Source organism: Drosophila montana, unplaced genomic scaffold, assembly GCF_035044405.1.
Source record: "Drosophila montana isolate Dmon_TW-CO22-7 unplaced genomic scaffold, ASM3504440v1 contig_3240_1, whole genome shotgun sequence".
Lineage (NCBI taxonomy): Eukaryota > Metazoa > Arthropoda > Insecta > Diptera > Drosophilidae > Drosophila > Drosophila montana.
Window position 1 is genome coordinate 393,045 of NW_026998122.1, and position 21,846 is coordinate 414,890.

Sequence of the window (21,846 nt, forward strand, 5' to 3'; positions counted from 1 at the left end):
ACATCGGGGGGATGTATTATGCATAGATATGTTTGATCAGCATGAGGAGATGAGTCGATGTAGTCAAGTCTGTTTGTTGCTCTGTTCAATTACTGTCAGGGAGCTGACGAGCTGTTTATGTAAAACTTGGTCCTATATACAGCTCCTTAATATATAGCTCCTATAGATACAAACTATTTAGCAGATAGCTTTGCTGAACTCATTAATTATGAGCTTCTTGTTGTTTGCAAGACTGATGTATGCACCAAATTAGGCTCTCCGCTTTGATAGATCAGTTTATATTGTAAATATTATAATATTACGGCCTGCAAGGATATTTACTTAATTTAGTTTCTTTACTTTTTATTAAACTAATATATTAACTACCTTTCTTTTCTAGATATTGTCAACGCCAGCTCGTCGAGCTCGCATCATCACGCGCCCGTGGCTCATGCACCGCACGGCAGCAGCAGCAGCAACAGCGCCTACAACACCGCCGGCCATCACATTGTGATTAACAATTGTAGTGGGGGCGGCGGCGGCGGCTCCGCTGTGGCCTATCATGCCAGCGGTGGCATCAGCAGCAGCAGCCAGCCGCCATTGCATGCGCATCAGCCGCAGCACGTGAAGCAGCCGACAATTACCATACATGACACGCCCTCGCCGACAGCCGTTGTGGGCGATGTGATCACAATTTCGGACAGCGAGGACGAGGGCGCCGATCTACCCCCAAACAGCGCCACAGTCGCGCCCATTAAGCAGCGCGCGCACGCCCAGTCGCAGACCAGCAGCAGCCTAATGCAGCAGCAGCAGCAGCAACACCAACATCAGCAGCAGCAACATCAACAACAGCAGCAGCAACAGCAGCAGCAGCAGCACTCGTCGAGCAGCAATCTGCATTGCCGCAGCAGCGGACAGCCGTTGCACGTGCAACATCAGGCAGTTAATTATGGTAATACACACAGTTCCAACAACAACAACAGCTCCGCGAATGCCACCAGCAGCGGCAGCAGCAGCAGTCAACGTTTGGTCAGCAAATGTAACAGCCAGCTGGGCGGCAGTAGCGGAGCTAGTCATCATAGCCATCATAGTCACCATAGTCACCACAACAACAACAACCATCAACAACAACACCAACAGCAGCAACATCATGGCGGCAGCAACGGCAACGGCAATAGTAGCTCTAGCAGTAGCAGTAACATTAACAGTAACAGTAACAGTAACAGTAGCAGTAACAGTCAGCAGTTGCCGCCGCCGCCGCCGCCCCATCATAGTAGCAGTAGCAGTAGCAGTAACAGTAGCAATAATCATCATCATCATCATCAACAACAACATCATGCAGCCTCGCTGGGCGGAAGCGGAAGTGGAAATGGAAATGGAAATGGCTTTGGTGCTGCTGTCCTCCCAGACAACAACTGCGCGCTGCAGGCAACACAGCAGCAACAGCAGCAGCAGCAGCAACAACAACAGCAGCAACTACAGCAGCAGCAGCAACAGTTGCAGCAGCAGCAGCAATCGACTTGCTTTCAGCCTAGCTCCCACAACAACAACAACAGTCATCACAACACCACTTCCAATTCTGCTTCCACTTCCAACCAACAACAACCACAACCACCACCATTATCACAACCCACCCACCACCATAACCATCATAGTCTACAGCTAAATCCCGCACCCATATCCATAAACAGCACACAATTTGGCACCAGCTCCTCCTCCTCCGCCTCCATATCCACATCCACCTCCGGCCTTTGCCTTAATCCGCATAATGTACCGTTACCCATACCCGTTCCTTTAGCTGTGCCCGCCTCCGTTTCCTCCGCCCTTGCCACGACCACGTCTCAGTCGCATCTCAGTCGTCATAAGTCAACGCAACAACAGCACGTCCATCTAGTAATTCCATGCGTTACCGTAGGTGATCACGATCCGGAGGATGCGCGACGACGTCATCATGCCGCCGCAGCCGCTGCCCTAGCCGTGCCCAGTCCCAAGCATCATCATCACCAGCAGCAGCAGCCGCAGCAGCAGCAGCAACAACATCATCATCACCAGCAGCAGCAGGTGCAGGTGCAGGTGCAGCCGGCACAGCAGACGCCGCACTATCAGCCACAGCCGCCGCCGCCGCAAGCCCAACCGCAGCTCCAGCAGCAGCCGCAGCAGCAGCCCAGCATTAAATACGAGCCGGGGCAATCGCAGAAGAAACGCATTCTGGCCATGGCTCAAAGCGAGTGCAACTATCAGCCGCAGCCGCAGGTGCAGATACAGGTGCAGCAGCAACAACAACAACAACAACAACAGCAGCAGCCACAGCCCGTTGCCAGTCTGCCGCATATTCCAACCAAACAGGAGCCGCCCGAATTCTATTCGGACTACGCGCCACAGCAGCAGCAACAGCCGCCGCAGCAACAGCTGCAACTGGAGACCAAGCGCAGCTCCTGGGCAGCCGGCTCCAGCGGCGCGGCCATGCCCCTGGCACATCCGAAGCGCGAGGCGCCCTCCGTTGCGCCCGTCAGCTATGTGACGCCCACTGTGGCGCCGCCGTTGGCCCACTCGAAGAGCAACTCGAGCAGCTCGTCGATAAGCGCCGCGGCTGCTGCAGCGGCTGCAGCTGCTGCCGCTGCCGCCAGTGTGGGTCCGCCGTCGTGGGGCCCACCGCAGGTCTATCGCCAGCCATCGCAGCCGCCACCAACATCGGCTGCTGCTGCCGCTGCTGCCCAGCCGCCAGCTGGACCGCCGCATCATCATCATGGCAGCCACAGTCATCATCATCATCACCAGGCGGGCACGCCGCTGGGCGGCTCACCCTCATCGACGGCCGCTGCGGCCATGCTGCAGACGGACATTTACGCACAGGGCGACATGTATCGACGTCCCACGGTCTATGTATCCCAGGCCGCGCCCACATACGCCTATGCGAATCGCACGGTGGTTGCGCCACCGCCAGCACACAACAGTTCCAGTCGACAGGTGGGTGCAGAAACCAAAAAATTGCTCATTACATTCAATATGCTTTTTAATTTGTTTGTTAAGTGCCTTTAATTACCTACAAATTTATATTTAATTACAATTTATATTTAGTAAAAATTGAAAGTAATTCAAATGTAATTAATGTAGTTTGTTCAAGGTTGTTCAGGAATTTAAAATGCTTTTAATTTGCCAATCCTTTAACTACAAGTTTTTAAATTTACTCACAAGATTGCACGTAATTGAATTTATATTTAGTTACTAAAGAATAGAAAGTAATTACAATGTATTTAATGTAGTTAGTTCAAGGCTGATTTAGTCTACATTTAATATAGAGCAAATACTAAATTTAATTACTTCCAATTAGATGTAACATTACATTTTAATTACGTAAGTAATTAAAATTTCATGCATAGTATTTAAGTAATAGATATTGGTATTAAAGACTTTAGACTTTTTAGTAAGTACGTGTTGTTACATTATACTGAATGCATATTGGCAACACGCAAAGAAACTTTTTAAATTACTAAATTAATTGAAAGTAATTAAAGATTTGTATTTATATTTCTATAGATCTGACTAAACTTAAGTAAACACACCCTTCTTGAGTATACATTTCTTATCGATAGATTTATTTCTTTAATATTATATTACACTCAATATAAACCTTAGATTATTTATTAACTTTTTTAAGTATTATGTATGTATTGTATATGCGATTATTGTTGATCCAATTGAAATTTGTTTTCTTTCGTATTCGCAGGTCATACCATCCCATCCGTTGCCGGCTCACATCCAGATCCCGTCACAGTACAGCCAATTTGGACCATTGAGTCCCGCCCAGGTAGCTGCTAGCAAGCATGCAGCGCACTTTGCGCCCACCAACATATGGTATGGAGCTGAGTAGAGAGCTTGCGGGGTGAACGAGGGTTGACGAGGATCCCGGATCCCAGAGGCCACCACTGACAAGAACACAGCAACAACTACAACACAGTCTCTCCCATCCCCAACAAAAAATAACCATCATCACCACTCTCCACACAGCCTAGAACTTGATAACATGATTGATTGATTGATTGATGCTCGAGTGAGTCGAATATGCCAGATTTATGGCCATACAAAGTGGCCCATTTGAACTGGTTTTATATGCTAGCTAACAAAAAAAAACGGTTTAACTAATCATACACTCTTTATTATTGCGCTCATCTAGATCTTTTATGGCCTCGGCTGATGGCGACGACGACGACGACGAAGACAACAGCAGCTGCAACGGCAACGGCAACGGCAACACGGAGGAGCAGCAGTTGCAGCAGCTGCAGCTGACACAATGCTGGTGGTTTATGCTGCTCATGCAACAGAGCATCATACAGCACAACAGCAGCATGTTGCACGAAACAACAGCTGCAACAGCAACAACCACAACAACAACAACAACAACAACAACAACAACAACTACAACCACAACAACAACTAATGCAAATGTTGCACGCAGCAGTCGCCGCAAACGTTAAAAAAAAAAGAAAGAAACACCTGTCCGCACCAAACCCGCCCACCAGTTACAGTTGTTTTTTTTTTTTTTGCTTTTTTTTTTTAATTTCGCCAACATCTGAAGATTGTCGATTGTTCTATAATTCCATTGCGAATTATGATTAAATAATTAATTTTTTTTTTTTTCTGTTTTAAATAAAAATGTCAAGCATTTTCTACACGCAGTTTGGAGTGTAAAGTGCATAGTTTAAACACACACACATGTAATTAACACACACCCACACACACACACACATACAGACTTTGCAACTGTAAAGAAAAACAAAGCGTAAACAAAATTGTTTGCCACCTTTTCTCTAAAAAAAAAAAACAAAAACTAAAGCGTTTCACTATGTGTGTTGTATATTTTTTATTAGAACTTCTAAGTAATACACTGCATATGTATATGTATATGTGCATATACATATGCCTAAGTACATAACTACGATAAATATGTATTCTATATATTATGATACGTCTAAGAAACACATGCATACATATATATGTAAAACTACAACTAAAACTAAACCCTAAACTAAATCTTAATATTATAAATACTATTACACAAAGCACACACACACAAGCATGAAACTAATGCAACATTATCAAATTTAATGCAAAATTAATGTTTCTGTACGTTCAGAAAAGAACAACAGCAACAAAAATACTTAGTGCAAAAGGCATAGTAACATTTTTTAGACTCTTTTTAGCAAGTACCTCAAAATATTTAAGTAAAAATGCAACAACAACACGAAGCAGCAGCAGCAGCAACAACAACAACAACAAATGCAACAAAACAAATATTGATGCGAAAATTGCCTTTTACAACAAACAAACAAACAAACAAACGAATAAACAAAGTAATAACAAAATATTGTAAACAAAACAAAAAAAACTTTAGTGAGATAATCATAAAACTACAAAATGATATATGATACCGCAAAAACCTTACTAGCAATCAAAGCATACATATATATATATATATATATATATATATATATATATATAAATATATAAAACAATATTGTAGGTAAACCTAGCGATAACCGAAATAACTGATAACTGAACATGCGATATATTATAGCTAATATAAACATAGACATACGGTTTTTTTTTTATATTATTATTATTATTATTATTATGTTTTTAACCAACACTCACACACATAAAACACACACACTCTCATAGAACTTAAAACTTAAGCCGAACCACAAATAGATATACGTATAGCTGGGGCTTTGTACAAAAACAAAAAAAAACAACATAACAAATATAACAAATTAGATGCATTGTATTTAGCAATAACTTGAAATATATAAATAATGGATTTTAAAATCAGATCAGGTAACCACCGGTCAGTGTTGGAAAACACCAAGCGAATTATATATTTGCAAAAGCTTACCCTTGAAAAAACCACACACAAAACTCTGCTCTTTTAATTTGTGTAGCCCTCTTTTAATATTTAAACCTTGTTTCTAAAAAGTCTACTCTTGTTTTTTGCGTGCTTTGATCGAGAACTAAAACCCAACTTATAAGAATGTTTACTAAAGTACAAAACGGCAAGCAATCTAGCTATAATTGTACACTGATAATTCGTCTTTTAAATATGTTTTTCTAATTTCTAATTTAGTTTTATTCGTATTTGTATACTTATTATCTTTAAACTTAAACTCACTTTTAATATGTTTAACGCAGAGATTTGGTTTCTTGTCTTTAGTGTATATAAAAATGAACCCTTTTTTGTTTTTGGATTCTTTCAAAAGTACGATATGCTATATATATACTCTTATATATATTATGATACTATCTACCTATGCGCATATATATATATATAAAGTTCTCGTTAATTAGGTTTCTTACAAGTATTTTGTAGTTAGTCGTAACTTTGTCGCTATTTGTATACTCTTTTTTTTTAACAACTAAGTTTTTTAGAACTGTGGCCACTTCCTATTATGATACTAAAAGAATATGTATATATATATATATAAATATATATATATATATATGTCAACCCCAGAAATCCCAACACACATGTTTCAATGTAGCCAGTTTTCAATGGTTTACAGCGAATCGCGTTTTATTATTAAACATTAATTAAATTGTAATTATCGAAATTATGATTATACGCATGAATATATATATATCTATATATGAGAATTAATCAGCTGTGCACGAAATAATTGTAACGAAACAACAACAAATTTAATTATACATACATATATATTTATATATATATTGCAACAACAAATGCAAACACAGATCTATTTGAAAGTCTAGCATATAATTATTGTGATGTAGTTTTTAAAATCGATGCAAATACAAATTGATAAACCACAACAACAAAAAGCGTGTCGTCGGAATTTTTGTCCTTGTCGTAATTAGCCAGTAACGAAATTAACAAAAACAAATTACAAATTACAAATTACTAATTAATTGATTATGCATAATCCATACGGGCATATATATATATATATTATGAATATAAAATAATACAAATTAATGTTAACTATTTAGTAAAACAAAAAACAAATGACTAAGCGAAAAGGCAACAATATAAAAAATATATATAATTTTTATTCTGTACTTTTTTAATTTTAACTCCATTTGTCGACAAAAAATATCAAAATATTTGTGTAGGAAACGAATGAAACGTTTGATTAGCAGCTAGTAGGCGTTAAATAAGAGAACGTTAGTGTTGTGACTATATACGATAAATCGTGCATACATATATACGCAATAATGATCCGATAACTAAGGGATCTAGCTGATAGTTGATGCGCCGATATTTGGCATAATTATATACATATATATATATATCTCTCTATATACTATTTTGTGTATGAAAAACAACAACAAGAACAGCAGCAAGAAATGTTAGTTAGTTGTTTGGCAACTGAATAACGAGTCAAAAGCAGCTGCCGCATGTGGCATGCCACGTGTTGGCCAGCTTTTGTTTTATTTCTTGTGTTTTTCTTTTATTTTGAATAGCTTGTGTTGTTGGTTTTCTTGGAAAATGCGCGAGATCAAAGCGTTTAATTTAGCTTAACGGCATTATAGGTGTGTTTTTATAGAAATTTTATGGACCATTAATAAAAACAACAACAACAACAATATTTGCGATTAACAAAGTAATTGAAAGTCTTAAATCTAAGCGTTTGATGTAAAAGCAATTGATGCTTGCAACTTTGTCGTTTATTTAATTGTTTTGACTCTTTTTCCTTTTCTTCTCAATATATGCATAAACATAAAGTATACACTATTATTAATTAACAAATATATATCGTAACTGATAAAGATAATAAACTTTTCAATTTCTACTCAATGTTTTTTAGAGAAAAGCAACAAGCTAAAAATCAAGAACGCTTTAAATGTAACAAAAACGAAACGTTAATAGACTTAAAAAGTGAAAATAAATATTAAATCTAACTAAAATTTATGAATAACACTCACTAAATGCAAAAATACACAGACATAGACATACATATACATATAGATATATGTATATGTATATGCATATATCGTTTGTATTTAAGCGCAGAGAGTACATTTTAAAATTAACAATGTTTTAACTGTGTAGCCTTAAAATCAACTTACAAATCAACTTTAAATACTATACGTATGTACTATATATATATATATATATATATATATATATACACATGAATATATATCTATACTTAAAATATGATGACATGCGAATCGATTTCGATGTTTAACTACGTACAATATTTCTATGTACTTCAAAATATGTCTAAATATATAGTTGATTTGCCTTTTATTTTGAATAATTTTCTTTAAAAAATTTTACTTTTTCAATTGTATTTTAATCACACACAAACACACACACACACACGCATAACTTTTTATATTGTATACCATATATAAACATAGCCACAACCCCACAACTTACTATTATCATAAATGATTATAATATTTACACTTATTTCCTAAATGCAAAAACATAAATACATGCATATATTATTATCGAAAGCATATTTTTTTTTGTTTACGTTTTATTTATTTATCGCATTTGTTTTTGATTTTATTGATTTTCTTAGCAACTAGTTAAAATGAGATTGAAAATCAACAAGCTAATCAAAAGTTTAAACAAAATCAAGTAGAACAAAAACAACAACAACAACAAATACAACATATATCCCACCAAATTAATTTTAACAATTTAAATAGCTATATAAAACGAACAAAGGGACAATTTTGAACTATTTAACTTAATAATATCGAAAATTGTGCAATATGATATATGACAATTAGCATTTGCTTTAGTTTATGTTTAGCTCGTTCAGTTATTGGATGGAGATTGTTCGACCGATCGAGGCTATAGCTGCAGCTATATATAGTATATACATATATATAGAAGAAACACTTAAGTTTAGTTCACAAATCGAATCAGGTTTCTGTAGTTGCCAATAGATTGTTAATTATTTCCAATACACTCACACTCACACACACACACACACATACACTCATATGTCACATACATATGTGTATGTATGTGTAGCTAAGTTGTTTGACCAATTCAAGAGACGAACAATTGATGAGCTTTTATAAATAATTTGTCGCTTTGGAATGTGTTTCATACGCAAGTTATGTGCATTTATCAACTAAAGCAAACGAATAACCGCAACAAATACCAATAATAATTTATTAAGTCTAGTAAATGCCACATTCAAGTACGTCTAGTTAGTGTTTAAGACACACACACACACACACACACACACACACACACACATTGAGAAAATTAGATACCAAGTAACCGAACCATACGAACAACATTTGATGGATCTATGAAAAAATTTGGTCGTATTGAAATATTGATATTGCATATGGATCGAAAACGTTTTTTATAAACATTTGACGCTGACAAACAAGATTGATAAGAACCCGTCCATAATTAGATTTTGTTCTTTAACAAAAAAACAAATAGTAGAAGAAGAAGAAGAAGATAGCCAGCAAATCAACATATAGACGTATGCGCATCGGCTCTATATAGCTATAGATATAGTTGTCGGCGCTCGAAACTCGTCTTAGATTAACAGTTAGCTCTTAAAGCTCTCAACGTGTTTTCTTTCAACTCGAATTATAATAATGATATTTGTATAGAAACTTGGCAATTTCCATTCAAAACTCTAGCAAAATAAAAGAATACACACTTGAAATTGTGGTTCGGATTGATATTAGATGTTTTTAATAATGAAAAAAAAAAAAAAAAAATAAAACATAAAAACTAATTACGATATATTTACATACACAATGCAAAGAAAGAAAAAAATACAAACACATATTAAAACTAAACAACAACAACAAAAAAATTACAAATATATACACTATATTTTATTAAATACAAAATATTTCGAATGGATAAAACATAACCAAAAGAAAACAAAAATGTTGATGTGTGAAATTTATAAGACTAGCATATTTCCTACCTAACAAAATTAACAAAACAATATACGTTATGAGATAGATATATATATATTATATATATACAGATTAACTAAAATTAACTAGCAGCTAGTGCTGAAGTCGTACGCATTCTCACGATTCTAACTAAGATACAGAATATTGAATTTAAAACAAGCGTCTAACAAATTGATCGTACCTTTTTGCTGATTTAAAACAAAAACAAAATGAAATAAAAAAGTATAGCAAATACTTAAGTACATTCAATAAAAGTTTATACATACGACATATATAGCGTATATATATATATATATTGATGTGCATTAAAAAATCTCTTGTATTTAGTGTGAAGCGTGATGCGAACGTAATCGAAACAATATGTTTTAAATGAATATACATAAATAATATATATATATAACTAGTATATATAGCTCGTAACGAATGCAAATAGATGATGGCACTTTAATGGGATTTGCTTTTTATATGTACGTATACATTCTGTACTTATATGTACTAGAGATATCTGAAGATATATATCGCATATATAGGCATCTATATATCTATATATATATATATTTGAATGTGTGTGTGGGTGCGAACTTTTAGCATAAGTGTCGTCTTGCGTCGTTTCAAAAATAATGAATTTAAATATTTTTATATGCGAAAATCGATAAACGATAAGCGTAAATCGATAACCGATCGATAAACGATAAGCGATAATCGATAACAATAGCCAATAGACCGTAGTTAATGGCAGCTGCTCTAGTAAGCATATTAAAAAACACCTAAAAAACAATAACAACAAGAAAAAGAACAACAAGAATATAAACCAAAGAACGATAATCAAAGCGCGCACATATATAAATGTTTAGTCTAGATTTAAAGTTAAAAGTTAAACGAACATCATCCTTTCTTTGGGCACCAAGTCTTATGCATACCATAAACTCACTCTCTCTCATCTCTATATACATTTATAGAGTTACATACGATTTCAACTTTTAGCATGTACCTAAGATTATAGCCATATAGTATGTCCTAAATTTAGCCAGAGATTTTTAGATCCTTAAGTGCATGGGTTAGACAACGAATTACCGGGATAATCGAGATGAAATTGCACAAAAAAACCAAATTATAATAATTAATTAACTTGTACATTCCTTGGGCCTCTTCTCCCCCCGCATAAGCGAAAGTATGCAATTGTGTATTAATTAATTTCGATCACCAACGATGCGCAGCCGATCCAACAACAAGAATATAGAATCTGTTTGGATCGCCGGGCCTGCTAACTATCATACATATGGGATTAATGCGAGATCCAAGCCAACTCTCACCTATTCACAATGAAAAAACTTAACATTTTTGTAACTTATCGATGTGTACTGAATGTTTTTTACTTGGTGTCCTTTTTAAATATTAAACAAAAGCGAGAGTCTTAATGTAAGCGTTCAAATGAAATACTTATATATCAAAAACCAAGCACACCGATACATTTAGCATATATATATATAACTATGGAATATGGTACATGGAATATGAATATGATAAGCGTTTAGTTGTATGCAAATCAAAAGAATATAATATATATACAATTATATATATATACGACGTACTAACTAACGAGTTACAACATAACTTATTCAGATATGCGTACCTTTTTAAGCAACTAATTCAATGTTAATGTGAATTCTTTGATAGCAAAGCGAACATAATCTATATATATACATATATCGATCGAACAGATATATATGTATATATATGTCTATAGACACGCCCCCTTTGCTTGGTCGCGAGTATATTTCGGGGGATTATGCAGTACACCGTCTCAAGACCAAAATAAATTGTAACACAATGAGCCGCAAATTTGTATTTATATATATATAAATATATATATAGTATATATAGTAAGTCCCCGATGCAAACCAACCTATAACAATCGAGTTCCGATTTCAAAACAAACAAACAAACAAAAAAACGTTAAATAAACAACAAATTCTAGAATTGTAAACGGTAAAAGCGCATTAAATACAAAACTCAAAACCCAAACGCGTTTAGATAATTGATAAAAAACAAAAATAATATTTAAGAAATTTTGACTTTTATGGCTGTTTAGAGATTTTATAATACATATATATATATACATATATCTATATACTAATTATATAAAAAATAACGATATAAAACATAAACATTTTTCGTAAATTATTTACATAACATAACACACACATATGAATGTACTCAACACCCACACACACACACACACGCACAAATTTGCCCATAGAGAAAATTCCCCTTTTTGCGCCCCCAACGAAGCAGCTGATACCCTTACTTTAGGGCACTGCGGGGCGATCCTCAACCCTAACTCAATTTCTCTCGGGAATCACTTTTTCTCTTAATCTCAATCTTTCTCTCTCTCTCCCTTTGTCTCTGTGTGTGTAGCTGTCGGGGCTTTTTGATAGGCTCCGACAGGGAATAAGCCCCCATTTTTGTAGCGAATAGAGAAATGATTAAAGAATCAAGAAGAAGAAACATAAAACAAACGAAAATTGTGAAATTTAGTGTCTTTACACTTTAAAGAGTATATACAAGAAACTTAACTAAGTATAATTGAATGTAGATGATGGCTTCGGCGCCAATATTCGTATAAGCATAACTCACACACACACGCACACACACACATACTCACACAGACGGCAACCAATACATATACACACACACAGATACGTTTACACACAAATTATGATACATACTCCGTACATTTGCCTAAAAGGATAAACGTGTAGTAATCTACGACAACAAAAACAACAACAACAACAAAAACAAAACAATACAAATAAATGTCTATATATATTACGTATATGGAAAATATAAAATACAAACGATTCAAAAGAAAAAAGAAACAAATACTAAAAAAAACCAAAATTATCAAGAGATAAAAAACAAAACAAAGCGTTTTAATAATGAAAGGGCAAAAGAGATTTTTAAGAACTTTAAATTATATATTATATTATATATTTTTGTTATATGATAAAGATTATCAAAAGTAAGTACCAAGTAGCCTGATCTGGGTTTACAGGGTTAAATTTTTACCTTGTAAGGTCTACCTCATGTAAGTCTGTGTGTGCGGGTGTGTGTGTGTGTTAGTGTATGCATGCATGTATGTCTGCATTTATGTATATATGTATGCATGCAAGTTTGTTTTCTAATACCAAAAGCAGACCAAGCTTCTTTGTTGCTGTGCTGCCAATTTAAATAAAACGAATTTCTACCAAGTGCTCTCCTCCTCGATTCTCAAGAATTCATGTAGGCCTTGCTGAAATTCAACAAGGCAGCAAACGTTGGCTCCAACGGCCTGTGGAGGAGCAACTTGTGGCGGTGGAGAAGGAGGCGGTGGAGGGGGTAAGTAGATGCATGTATGTAGATGTATGTAGATGTTGTTGTTAGATGTTCTACGAGGTTGGTAGATGTATGTATGTAGATGTATTTAAGTAGATGTAAGTATGTACATGTATGTATGCAGATGTATGTATGTATGTAGATGTATGTATGTATGTAAGTAAGTAGATGTATGTATGTATGTATGTATGCATGCATGTATGTATGTATGTATGTATGTATGCATGTATGTATGTATGTAGATGTATGTATGTATGTATGTATGTATGTATGTATGTATGTTTGTACATACACATGTATGTTTGTATGCATGTATGTATGTTTGTATGTGTGTGTGTGTATGTATGTATGTATTTATGTACAAATGGTACCCTCAAATATCCCATATAGACATAGGTCAACATTTCCCACTCCCATAACTTAGTCAAAACTCAACCGATTACCATAAGGTTTGACTTTTTGATCATGGTTTGGCCGCTAATTCATATCATTTTTATGATAAAATAGCAAATGCTCAAATTGTATTTAAAATCAATAGTATTGAATGCCATTATCATATCTATCCCAAGACTGATACAACTTTTGACTTCTAGAGGTCCTTTGGATGCTGCTTCAAGATTAAAAACTTGTCATATGTTTGTGAAAACTGAGCTGATTTCTATGATAACTAGCAATTGCTTTGTAGTTTTTCCTCCAATTGGTTTCAGACGTCTAAAAAACTAGAACTCTTTTCTTTTGTACTTACAATATTTTATTTTTCTAAAATAGTTGTGTTTGTTAAAATTTTTTCTCAGTAAAAAAAAATTGTCAAATGTTTTTAAAAGAAATCGACTATAGTAGACGATGTAAGTTCAGTCTGCAAAATTCCAAATCGTCTTTAGTTTGCTTATAGAATCCACAAATATTTATTAGATTACCAAACAGGAAAGGAAACAACAATAGTACTATTATAGTCTATGGTGATATATTGTAACCTAGCAATTATTTTCCATAGATTCCGATAAGTGAGTAGCTCCGTTATCTTCTTCGCGCCCGTTAGCTGCGTTAGCTCGAAGAGCGTGCTCCTATTTATACGGCTCTATGTTGTTGTTTAAGTTGATCATGGGCCAAACATTATCTGAACCGGTGACCACCAAGGATTCGGCGCGCTGCGCGAACTCCTCGTTTCTAGTCGGCAGCAGCTGTATGCAGGGCTGGCGCATCGAAATGGAGGATGCCCACACACATATACTCTCCTTGCCGGACGATCCGGCCGCCGCCTTCTTTGGTGTCTACGATGGACATGGCGGAGCGGCTGTGGCCAAATTCGCTGGCAAGCATTTGCACAAGTTCATTACCAAGCGGCCGGAATACTTTGGCAGCTCCGTGGAGCTGGCCATGAAGCGTGCCTTTCTCGACTTTGATCGCGAGATGCTGCACAACGGCAGCTGGGGCGAACAGATGGCCGGCTCGACGGCCATTGTCGTCCTGATCAAGGAGAAGCGTCTGTATTGCGCCAACGCGGGCGATTCGCGTGCCATTGCCAGCGTGGGCGGCATTGTGCGTCCCCTGTCCGTCGACCATAAGCCGAGCAATGAGTCCGAGGTGAAGCGCATCGTTGCCGGCGGCGGTCGCGTCGAGAACAATCGCGTCAATGGCAATCTGGCCTTGTCGCGGGCTCTCGGCGATTTCATGTACAAGCGCAACACCAGCAAGAAGCCGGAGGAGCAAATCGTTACAGCCGATCCGGATGTGATGGTCTGTGACATGGGCGACGATTGGGAATTCGTTGTGCTCGCCTGCGATGGCATCTGGGATGTGATGAGCAGCACCCAGGTCGCCGAGTTCGTACGCGAACGCATCGCAGCCGGCATGCAGCCGGATCTGATATGCGAGCACCTGATGAGCTATTGCCTGGCGCCGAATGCCTACAACTATGGCCTTGGCGGCGACAACATGACCGTCATCCTCGTCTGCATGCTGCACAACAAGTCCTACGATGATCTGATCATACGCTGCGGCGGCACCAAAAGTTCATCCCTTGAATCCGGCGTGGGCGACATTGGTCCACCTCTGAAGGTATGTAGAATCTGAATTTTATTTACTTATCATTAATGTAATTATCTGAATGGGCGCTTAGTATGCATTGCCCAAAGCTACTCCAAGCAGCCGCAACCTGGAGAATGCCTGATTTGGCATCGAACGGATCGGGGATTTGCAGACTTTGTTTATTTGTTTATCGATTCGAATTCTTTTGGCATGCCATGTTCTGTGAAAGTTTCATCCGTTACCGACATATACTTTTTGTACCTACCATATCTATATATTATTGGCTTCGAGATATATGAGCCCCCCCCTCCCCTCCCCCGGCTCAGCCCAATCACAGAAGATTAAAAATTTCAAGTCGGATATGCTTTTAGTCCACCGTTCAACAGTTCCAATTCAAATGCAATAAAAATTTTGACCTTCAGCCAAAATGTTTATCTTAAAGTGTATTTAAACCAAACTGAACGCTAGATGGCGCTTTCGCCGTTTTGATATTGTAATCGGATTCTGTGCGAAAACTTTGTTAAGGAGTCGAATAGAAGTCAACTGATTGTTCCTTTTGTATCCTTTGTTAGGTATATTGTATAGTTTTGCGATTCTGTTTTAAATCTAAATTTAATTATTGGGTTTTCAATACCGTTGAATACAGCAAAGGGTTTCAGTTATCAATTGTCGATCCATCATTGCCTTGCAATCTATTTGGCGATTGAATCCAGCCTTCTTGTATATCAAAACTATCAAGTGTATGTTTTAAAGTCTGTTTCGACTTTGATAAATAATATATATACTTTATAGGATGTCTCATTTAGCATAAATAGAACAACAACAATAAGATCAGGTCTACGAAAATAATAAAAAATAAAGTATTGCTGGTTCGGTTTGCAGTGCGAACTAACTCCCTGTCCTTAGGTCTGGCTATGGTTCCTCGCTTTCTACATCCCTGAACTTCGATTTTGGTTCAAGTCGGGCTTGCCATATATTATACAAATTTTAACTAAACACTTCAATTTTTGCATAATGTAAGCTCTAACCCAAAAGTTTCTTTTAAACAGCTTTGCGTTCTCGTTTGGTTCATAGTTCGGTTACAAATCGTAAAAGTACCCTCTGCAAATAAATAGAAAGAAAAACAAGCATGGGATATTTCTCATTTTCAGGGATCGGTGGATCACTCGTTTAATTTGAATAAATGTGCGTTTCTATAATACATAATGTACTCTATATGTCTATGAATACATATACATATTCATGTACAATATCTTTGGTCTGTTTTAGCTGTAGGTTCTGTAGAGTATACAAAATGCAGTGAGTCGAGAAAGAAAAGCAAAATATAAACAATACAAGTAATAATACAAAGAGCTACAAGAGAAAAATACACATAAATTTACAAAATAATCGAAAGACGACTTGACAAATATACAAAATATATAGGCAACTATCTATATATATACATATATCTTTATATATATATATATATATATATATATATGTTAAGTTTTGGTGTGTAGAGGCTAATTAGTGTTATGTCAATTATTATTGCACCACATGCGGCCGTAAAGTGCTTAAAAATAACGCGACACATGCATCGAATACCGCACCGATCCCGCGACCCCCAGCCGCTTGAGGAGGGGCGGGGGCGGGGGGGGGGGGGGGGGGGCTGGGTTGGCGGGGTCAATGCGTTCGGCACACGCTGCATTTTAAAGATACAAGACTAGAGATTCGCTCGTTCTTGGACTTCCGTGCAGATGCAGGAAATCGCAATGCCTTAAACAAAAGAATTCTTCTTCCTTTTTTTTAAACGTATTTGGTAAGTAATATATGGCAAAAATAATATGTATATATATGTATTAACTATATATGTGCGTAAATTCTAAAATCAGCGACTCAATTAAATCGTATTGTGTATATAAATCGCATAGATATACATTGTTGTCTCTCTCTATATATATGTATATATATATAATGTGGTCTAAAAGAAAAAAATACTGGTTACATGTTTTTTCTGCAAGTCTCTAAATCCTCGTTACAACTAAGTGTAGATCGTTCGATTAATTAAGTTCTGCCAACTGATATTATTATTATTATTAATTTTTGTGTTTTTTTTTTGTTTTTTTTTTGGAATCGACTACTCTCTAACGGTATTTTAGCTCTTTTTTCATATTTATCACATATTTGTTTACTACAATAAGCTCCTAAAAATCGAATGCAAAATGGGTTTTCTTTTGTTTTTGGTTTGTTTTCCTGTTAATATTTGGTTTTGTTTTGTTTTGTTTTTTCTTTGAGGCATCTCAAAATTCTGTAAATCTCTCTCTCGCTTGTCTTTTTACAATCAGCTGGGCGGCTGGGCGTGTCTAGGCGACCATCGCATAGTTGCCGGTCAGCTCGAAGGGACTCGTCTTGGCCGAATGCGTAAAATTGTTCTTGGGCGAAAAGTCAACGGGCTGCTCCTGATCCCCCGCCGCCGTCGACGCCGCCGCCTCGCTGCCAGCTGACTGTGCCCCGGCATGTCCATAATGCTGATAGGTCAGACCCCGGGGCAGCGGCAGCGGCAGCGGCAGTGGCAGCAGCTGCTCCTGATACAGCGCTGCGGGATGCTGCAGCACGGTTGTCGGCTGCAGAATGCCATTGCGCTTGTAGCTCTCGTAGTGCTCTAGTTGGGCGGCAAATGCATCCGCATGTCCAGCAGCTGCCGGATAGCCATAGGCCAGGGCAGCCTGTGCCTGGGCCTGCGCTTGGGCTTGGGCTTGTCTGCGTTCCTTCTCCTTCTGCAGCAGCTTGTGCGCCAGCGTTGACTTGGCCGAATCCGGCAGAGATGTGCTTGATGTCGTTGTCGTGGTTGTTGTTGCTGCCGGCTCCAGCTCCGGCTGCTGCTTGGACATGGAGAGCAGCTGGGCGGCACGCGGCTGATTCGCTGGCTCGCTGCGATTCTTCATGCAGGAGGACTCCTCGTGCTTGTACAGATACGACTTGAGGGCAAAGGCCTTGCCGCAGCGGGCGCAGGTGTGCGGCTTCGTGTTCGAATGGGTTTGTATGTGTGCGCGCAGATTCGACTTGTCCGCAAAAGCCTTGCTGCAGACGCTGCACTTGAAGGGCTTCTCGCCCGTGTGGGTGCGTATGTGGCCCTGCAGCAACCAGGGCCGCGAAAAGCACTTGCCGCAATACTGACACTCGCAGCCCTGGTTGTGGGTGCGCACGTGCATCGAGAAGGCCGGCATCGACACGTACACCTTTTCGCAGTAGGGACAATGTCGCGCCTTCTTGTCCATAATTGACCTAAGGTTGGGGAAGAAAAACAAAAATTTGAATAGTTTTAGTCGAAGATTAAATACCCTTGCTGGCAGTTAATATGATTGTTGATCTTAGCTTAACTTGGTTTTCTTTAAAAAGAACTACATTTTCTTTTAAGAATGTATTCCTGATTCAAATGTGGATCAGTTTCTTATTGGGAACAAAGTTTATCACTGGTTCGGTTCACGGTTCGTTCACCGAACTCCCAGATCCATGAACCTTATTGAAGTTTTTGTTTCGAATCTTGGCTTGATTCTTCTTTTTTTTTGCAACATTTTTTAAAATTCTACTATTTTTTTTTTATTTTAGTAGTACCAAAATCGTTATCGATTTTTCTAAATATTTTATATTAAATCTTTAAAGAATTTTAAATTATAAAATTTATCTGAAAATATTCAAACAAAATTTTGAATTGAAACAAATGATTGTTTAAGGAGCAAATTATTGGTTTCTTTGGGCTACCAATTCGGTTCGTTTTATTCTAAAACAAGTATTGGAATTCTGGGTTCGAACCATCGGGTTTGAAAAGTTGGTTCAAACCGAACTGGCAGCCTTGAATATTACCATAGTGAAGCTTATATTTGTATGTTGAACTAAGATATCTTTAAACACACAAAAGCTTTTGTTGGATTGTTTCTATGGGAGCTATAAATATAGCTATAATTATAGCTATAGGAAATATTGTGGAAAACAAAAAGAAATACATATTTTCGAGTGATTGGATCTTAAACGACGTGTGCTATAGTAGATCATTTACATTTGCTGCAAAAGGGTATCAAAATAGTTTTATCTCGCGACTTACCTGTGGGTTTGTCTATGGCGCGCCAGATTGGAGGATGTGGAATACTTCTTGCCGCACTCGGGGCAAATGTGCTCATCCTCAAGCAAATTGCTGCCGGTGCTGCTGTTGCTGCTGCAGGGCGTGGCCTGGTTGGGCGACTGCTCGCCGGACTGGCAGCTGCTGCTGCAGTTGCTGGTGATGCTGGCGCAGGAATTCGAGTCGGAGATGGTGCAGCGACGCAGTTTCCTGCGATCGAACACCTTGTGGCTGTACGAGTTGTAGGTGGAGTCATCGTCGGATGAGGCATAGAATATGCTGCTGCTGCTGCTGCCGCTGATGTTGTTGTTGTTGCTGCTGCTGTTGCTGGCCATTGGCTTGCAGTAGGCCGCAGCTTTGGCTGGTGCGCCGAGCGGTCCGGCCGCCAGTGTCACATCCGCCAGCTGGGTGAGATTGTACAGCTCCTCGGGTATGGGCGTCGCCTGCCGAACCTTCCACATGTCTGCGTCTGCAGAAAACAGAAAAGAGAAAAGCGACATCAGCATTGGATTCGATGCGTGGCTCGGGCATGACGTATGCGACAGAAAGGTGAAGCAACCTGCTAAATGCGCAACAGATGCGTCATTAACAACGCCACGATGACAGCCACACGGGCGAAATTTAAATCAAAACCACAACAACAACGAATTCTAAAGATTATAAATATTTTCGCTATGTCGCAGACAAAACTAATACATAATTTAATGAGCTCTCAGCTCTTGGTTACCCTACGTAACGTCGGGCATAGCGCTGCCAGCGCACAGCCTGTCGCTGTCGGACTGTGTAGGGTATAGAAAAAACCGAATATTTCATATTTATTTCAACAATTTATAATTAAGGACGAGCCAAGAGGCCAACGTGGCTGTGCCCAAAGTCGTTGCTGCATTCAGCGTCGTCACCTTGTCGTTTGCCTGAGGTTGCCCCCGCCTCTGCTGCTGCCTCTGCTGCTGCCTCTGCTGTTGCTGCTGCCTGCCACACGGGGCGTATGATTAACGTCAGCAGGCATCGGCATCGGCACCGGCATTCGCATTCGCAATCGCAATCGCACTTGTTGGCTGCTCGCTGTTCGCGATCTTAGAAATAAATTCACGTCGAAATGCGCATAATTTGTGCATGTTGTCTTGGCATTGATTAATCTCGCACGTAATTGCCTCCTCCTAACCAGCCCACCTGCCTAACTATCTATATGTTCTAAACTGCAGGCAGGTGGAGCTTTATCTATATTTAAGATATAATACAATAATAATAAAGAATCTAGCAACTATTCACTGACAGCTAAGCTTAGCCCGGCTTTTACAACAGATACTTTTTAGATATTCAGTTTCCTGGTCTTAACTTGACTTAACTATTAATTTCATAATATTCACTTTTGAAATAAATAAGTAAACATATATACTTATTATTCGTATTCCATATTGTTCATAAATTAATTGCTACTTAAACCAATTGCGTAAAAAAAGTTAATCTTTAATCTACATTCAACATTTACTTGAATCTTTTTCCCGAATCGAATCCACGTTAACCTATAATCAATATATATTCAAATAATATATAATCAAATATTCAATTTTCAAGTTTATGGAACTTTGGAAAATTCTCTGCTCTAAATTATATTTAAAATATATTTTTTGTCAAGTTCGTTTTGTTAACCAAGATAAAATGCATATCTATAATGAAATAATATTGATTGAAAAATATATTTTATTTTTTTTTGGACAAATGTAACACCTGACTGTACCTTAATACATAAAAGTTAATCGACCCTATAAGCTATTTCCTTCCCCCTAACCTGCCTTATTGCAATTATATTTCAAATATTTCAGTTCCTTCTTTTTAGTTGTTTATTTTTCGGCATTTTGGTGAACATTTTGTTGCGTATTTGTTAAATTTCCACGTAAAAGTATAATTGTGAACATACCGTGAATTGGCCAAAGGGCAGTTTCATCACCTGCATACCCTATAATATGAACGAACCATTCAATTTGCCAGGCAATCAAATTTTATATTTCCGATCTCACTTCGCTGTTGTTTATTGTTGAAAGTTTTCTCTTTATTTTTCGTAATCGTCTAAATAATCGATTATATCGTATGGCCACAACAACAACAACAACAGATACCAAGAGGGGAGGGGGGAGGGTGTGTGTGGGGGGCTTGGGGTGTGGGGTCTCTGTCTTGGGAATGTACGCGTTGCGGAGGTCATGTGCGCGTTTTCGTTTTGTTTGTTTTTCTTTTGCCTTCTCTTGTGCAGCGGCTGCCGTTTTCCGTTCGGCCTGAGGCCGGCCGCGTGATGTGGGCGTGGCTGCGCCTCAGCCCCCCGCCAGCCCAGAAAAAGTCGCTAGTTGGGCAGCTGGGCAGGCATTTGGCCTAAACACATCGAGCTGCCAGACTTTTGCAACCTGTTGCCTGCTTTTGGCTGCCCATTCTCGTATTTGTTG

The 21,846-nt window shown here is 38.1% G+C and overlaps 4 protein-coding genes across 7 annotated transcripts in view; 3 read left to right on the forward strand and 1 right to left on the reverse strand.

Annotated features, from left to right (window-relative positions):
• Hipk (Homeodomain interacting protein kinase) overlaps window positions 1-3,850 on the forward strand; it is a 37,844-nt gene extending 33,994 nt beyond the window's left edge. For 2 of the 3 annotated variants that reach the window (XM_064690118.1, XM_064690120.1), the window contains exons 7-9: window positions 380-931; window positions 1,778-2,946; window positions 3,707-3,850. In XM_064690118.1, the coding sequence (XP_064546188.1) occupies window positions 380-931; window positions 1,778-2,946; window positions 3,707-3,850 (1,865 nt within the window). The remainder of the gene's footprint in view (window positions 1-379; window positions 932-1,777; window positions 2,947-3,706) is intronic. The other variant, XM_064690119.1, reaches the window with a different exon arrangement.
• A 35-nt stretch (window positions 3,851-3,885) lies between these two features.
• Window positions 3,886-5,039, forward strand: LOC135433852 (hybrid signal transduction protein dokA-like). Its single transcript, XM_064690122.1, has 2 exons — window positions 3,886-4,030; window positions 4,154-5,039. Exons 1-2 carry the CDS (start codon window positions 4,023-4,025, stop codon window positions 4,452-4,454), a joined length of 309 nt encoding a protein of 102 aa, XP_064546192.1. The 5' UTR covers window positions 3,886-4,022; the 3' UTR covers window positions 4,455-5,039.
• Window positions 5,040-14,110: 9,071 nt separating this feature from the next.
• On the forward strand, window positions 14,111-15,740 carry Ppm1. Of its 2 annotated transcripts, XM_064690214.1 has the most exons (4): window positions 14,111-14,129; window positions 14,197-14,288; window positions 14,380-15,342; window positions 15,404-15,740. In XM_064690214.1, exons 3-4 carry the CDS (start codon window positions 14,386-14,388, stop codon window positions 15,452-15,454), a joined length of 1,008 nt encoding a protein of 335 aa, XP_064546284.1. In that variant the 5' UTR covers window positions 14,111-14,129; window positions 14,197-14,288; window positions 14,380-14,385; the 3' UTR covers window positions 15,455-15,740. The 2 variants fall into 2 exon arrangements, with proteins under 2 accessions (XP_064546284.1, XP_064546283.1); XM_064690213.1 differs by lacking the exon at window positions 14,111-14,129 and having other exon boundaries at window positions 14,136-14,288.
• A 1,854-nt stretch (window positions 15,741-17,594) lies between these two features.
• Window positions 17,595-19,880, reverse strand: Kah (Kahuli). Its single transcript, XM_064690212.1, has 2 exons — window positions 19,397-19,880; window positions 17,595-18,579 (listed from the first exon to the last, which is right to left on the reverse strand). The coding sequence occupies exons 1-2, from the start codon at window positions 19,870-19,872 to the stop codon at window positions 17,658-17,660; spliced, it is 1,398 nt and encodes a 465-aa protein (XP_064546282.1). The 5' UTR covers window positions 19,873-19,880; the 3' UTR covers window positions 17,595-17,657.
• Window positions 19,881-21,846: the final 1,966 nt, after the last annotated feature.

Coding starts and splice junctions, on each gene's coding strand:
- Ppm1 (XM_064690214.1), top strand. CDS start 14,386: ATGGGCCAAACATTATCTGAACCGGTGACCACCAAGGATTCGGCGCGC. Junction 15,343..15,403: donor ACATTGGTCCACCTCTGAAG/GTATGTAGAATC, acceptor ATGGGCGCTTAG/TATGCATTGCCCAAAGCTAC.
- Kah (XM_064690212.1), bottom strand. CDS start 19,872: ATGTGGAAGGTTCGGCAGGCGACGCCCATACCCGAGGAGCTGTACAAT. Junction 18,580..19,396: donor CGCCATAGACAAACCCACAG/GTAAGTCGCGAG, acceptor CCCCAACCTTAG/GTCAATTATGGACAAGAAGG.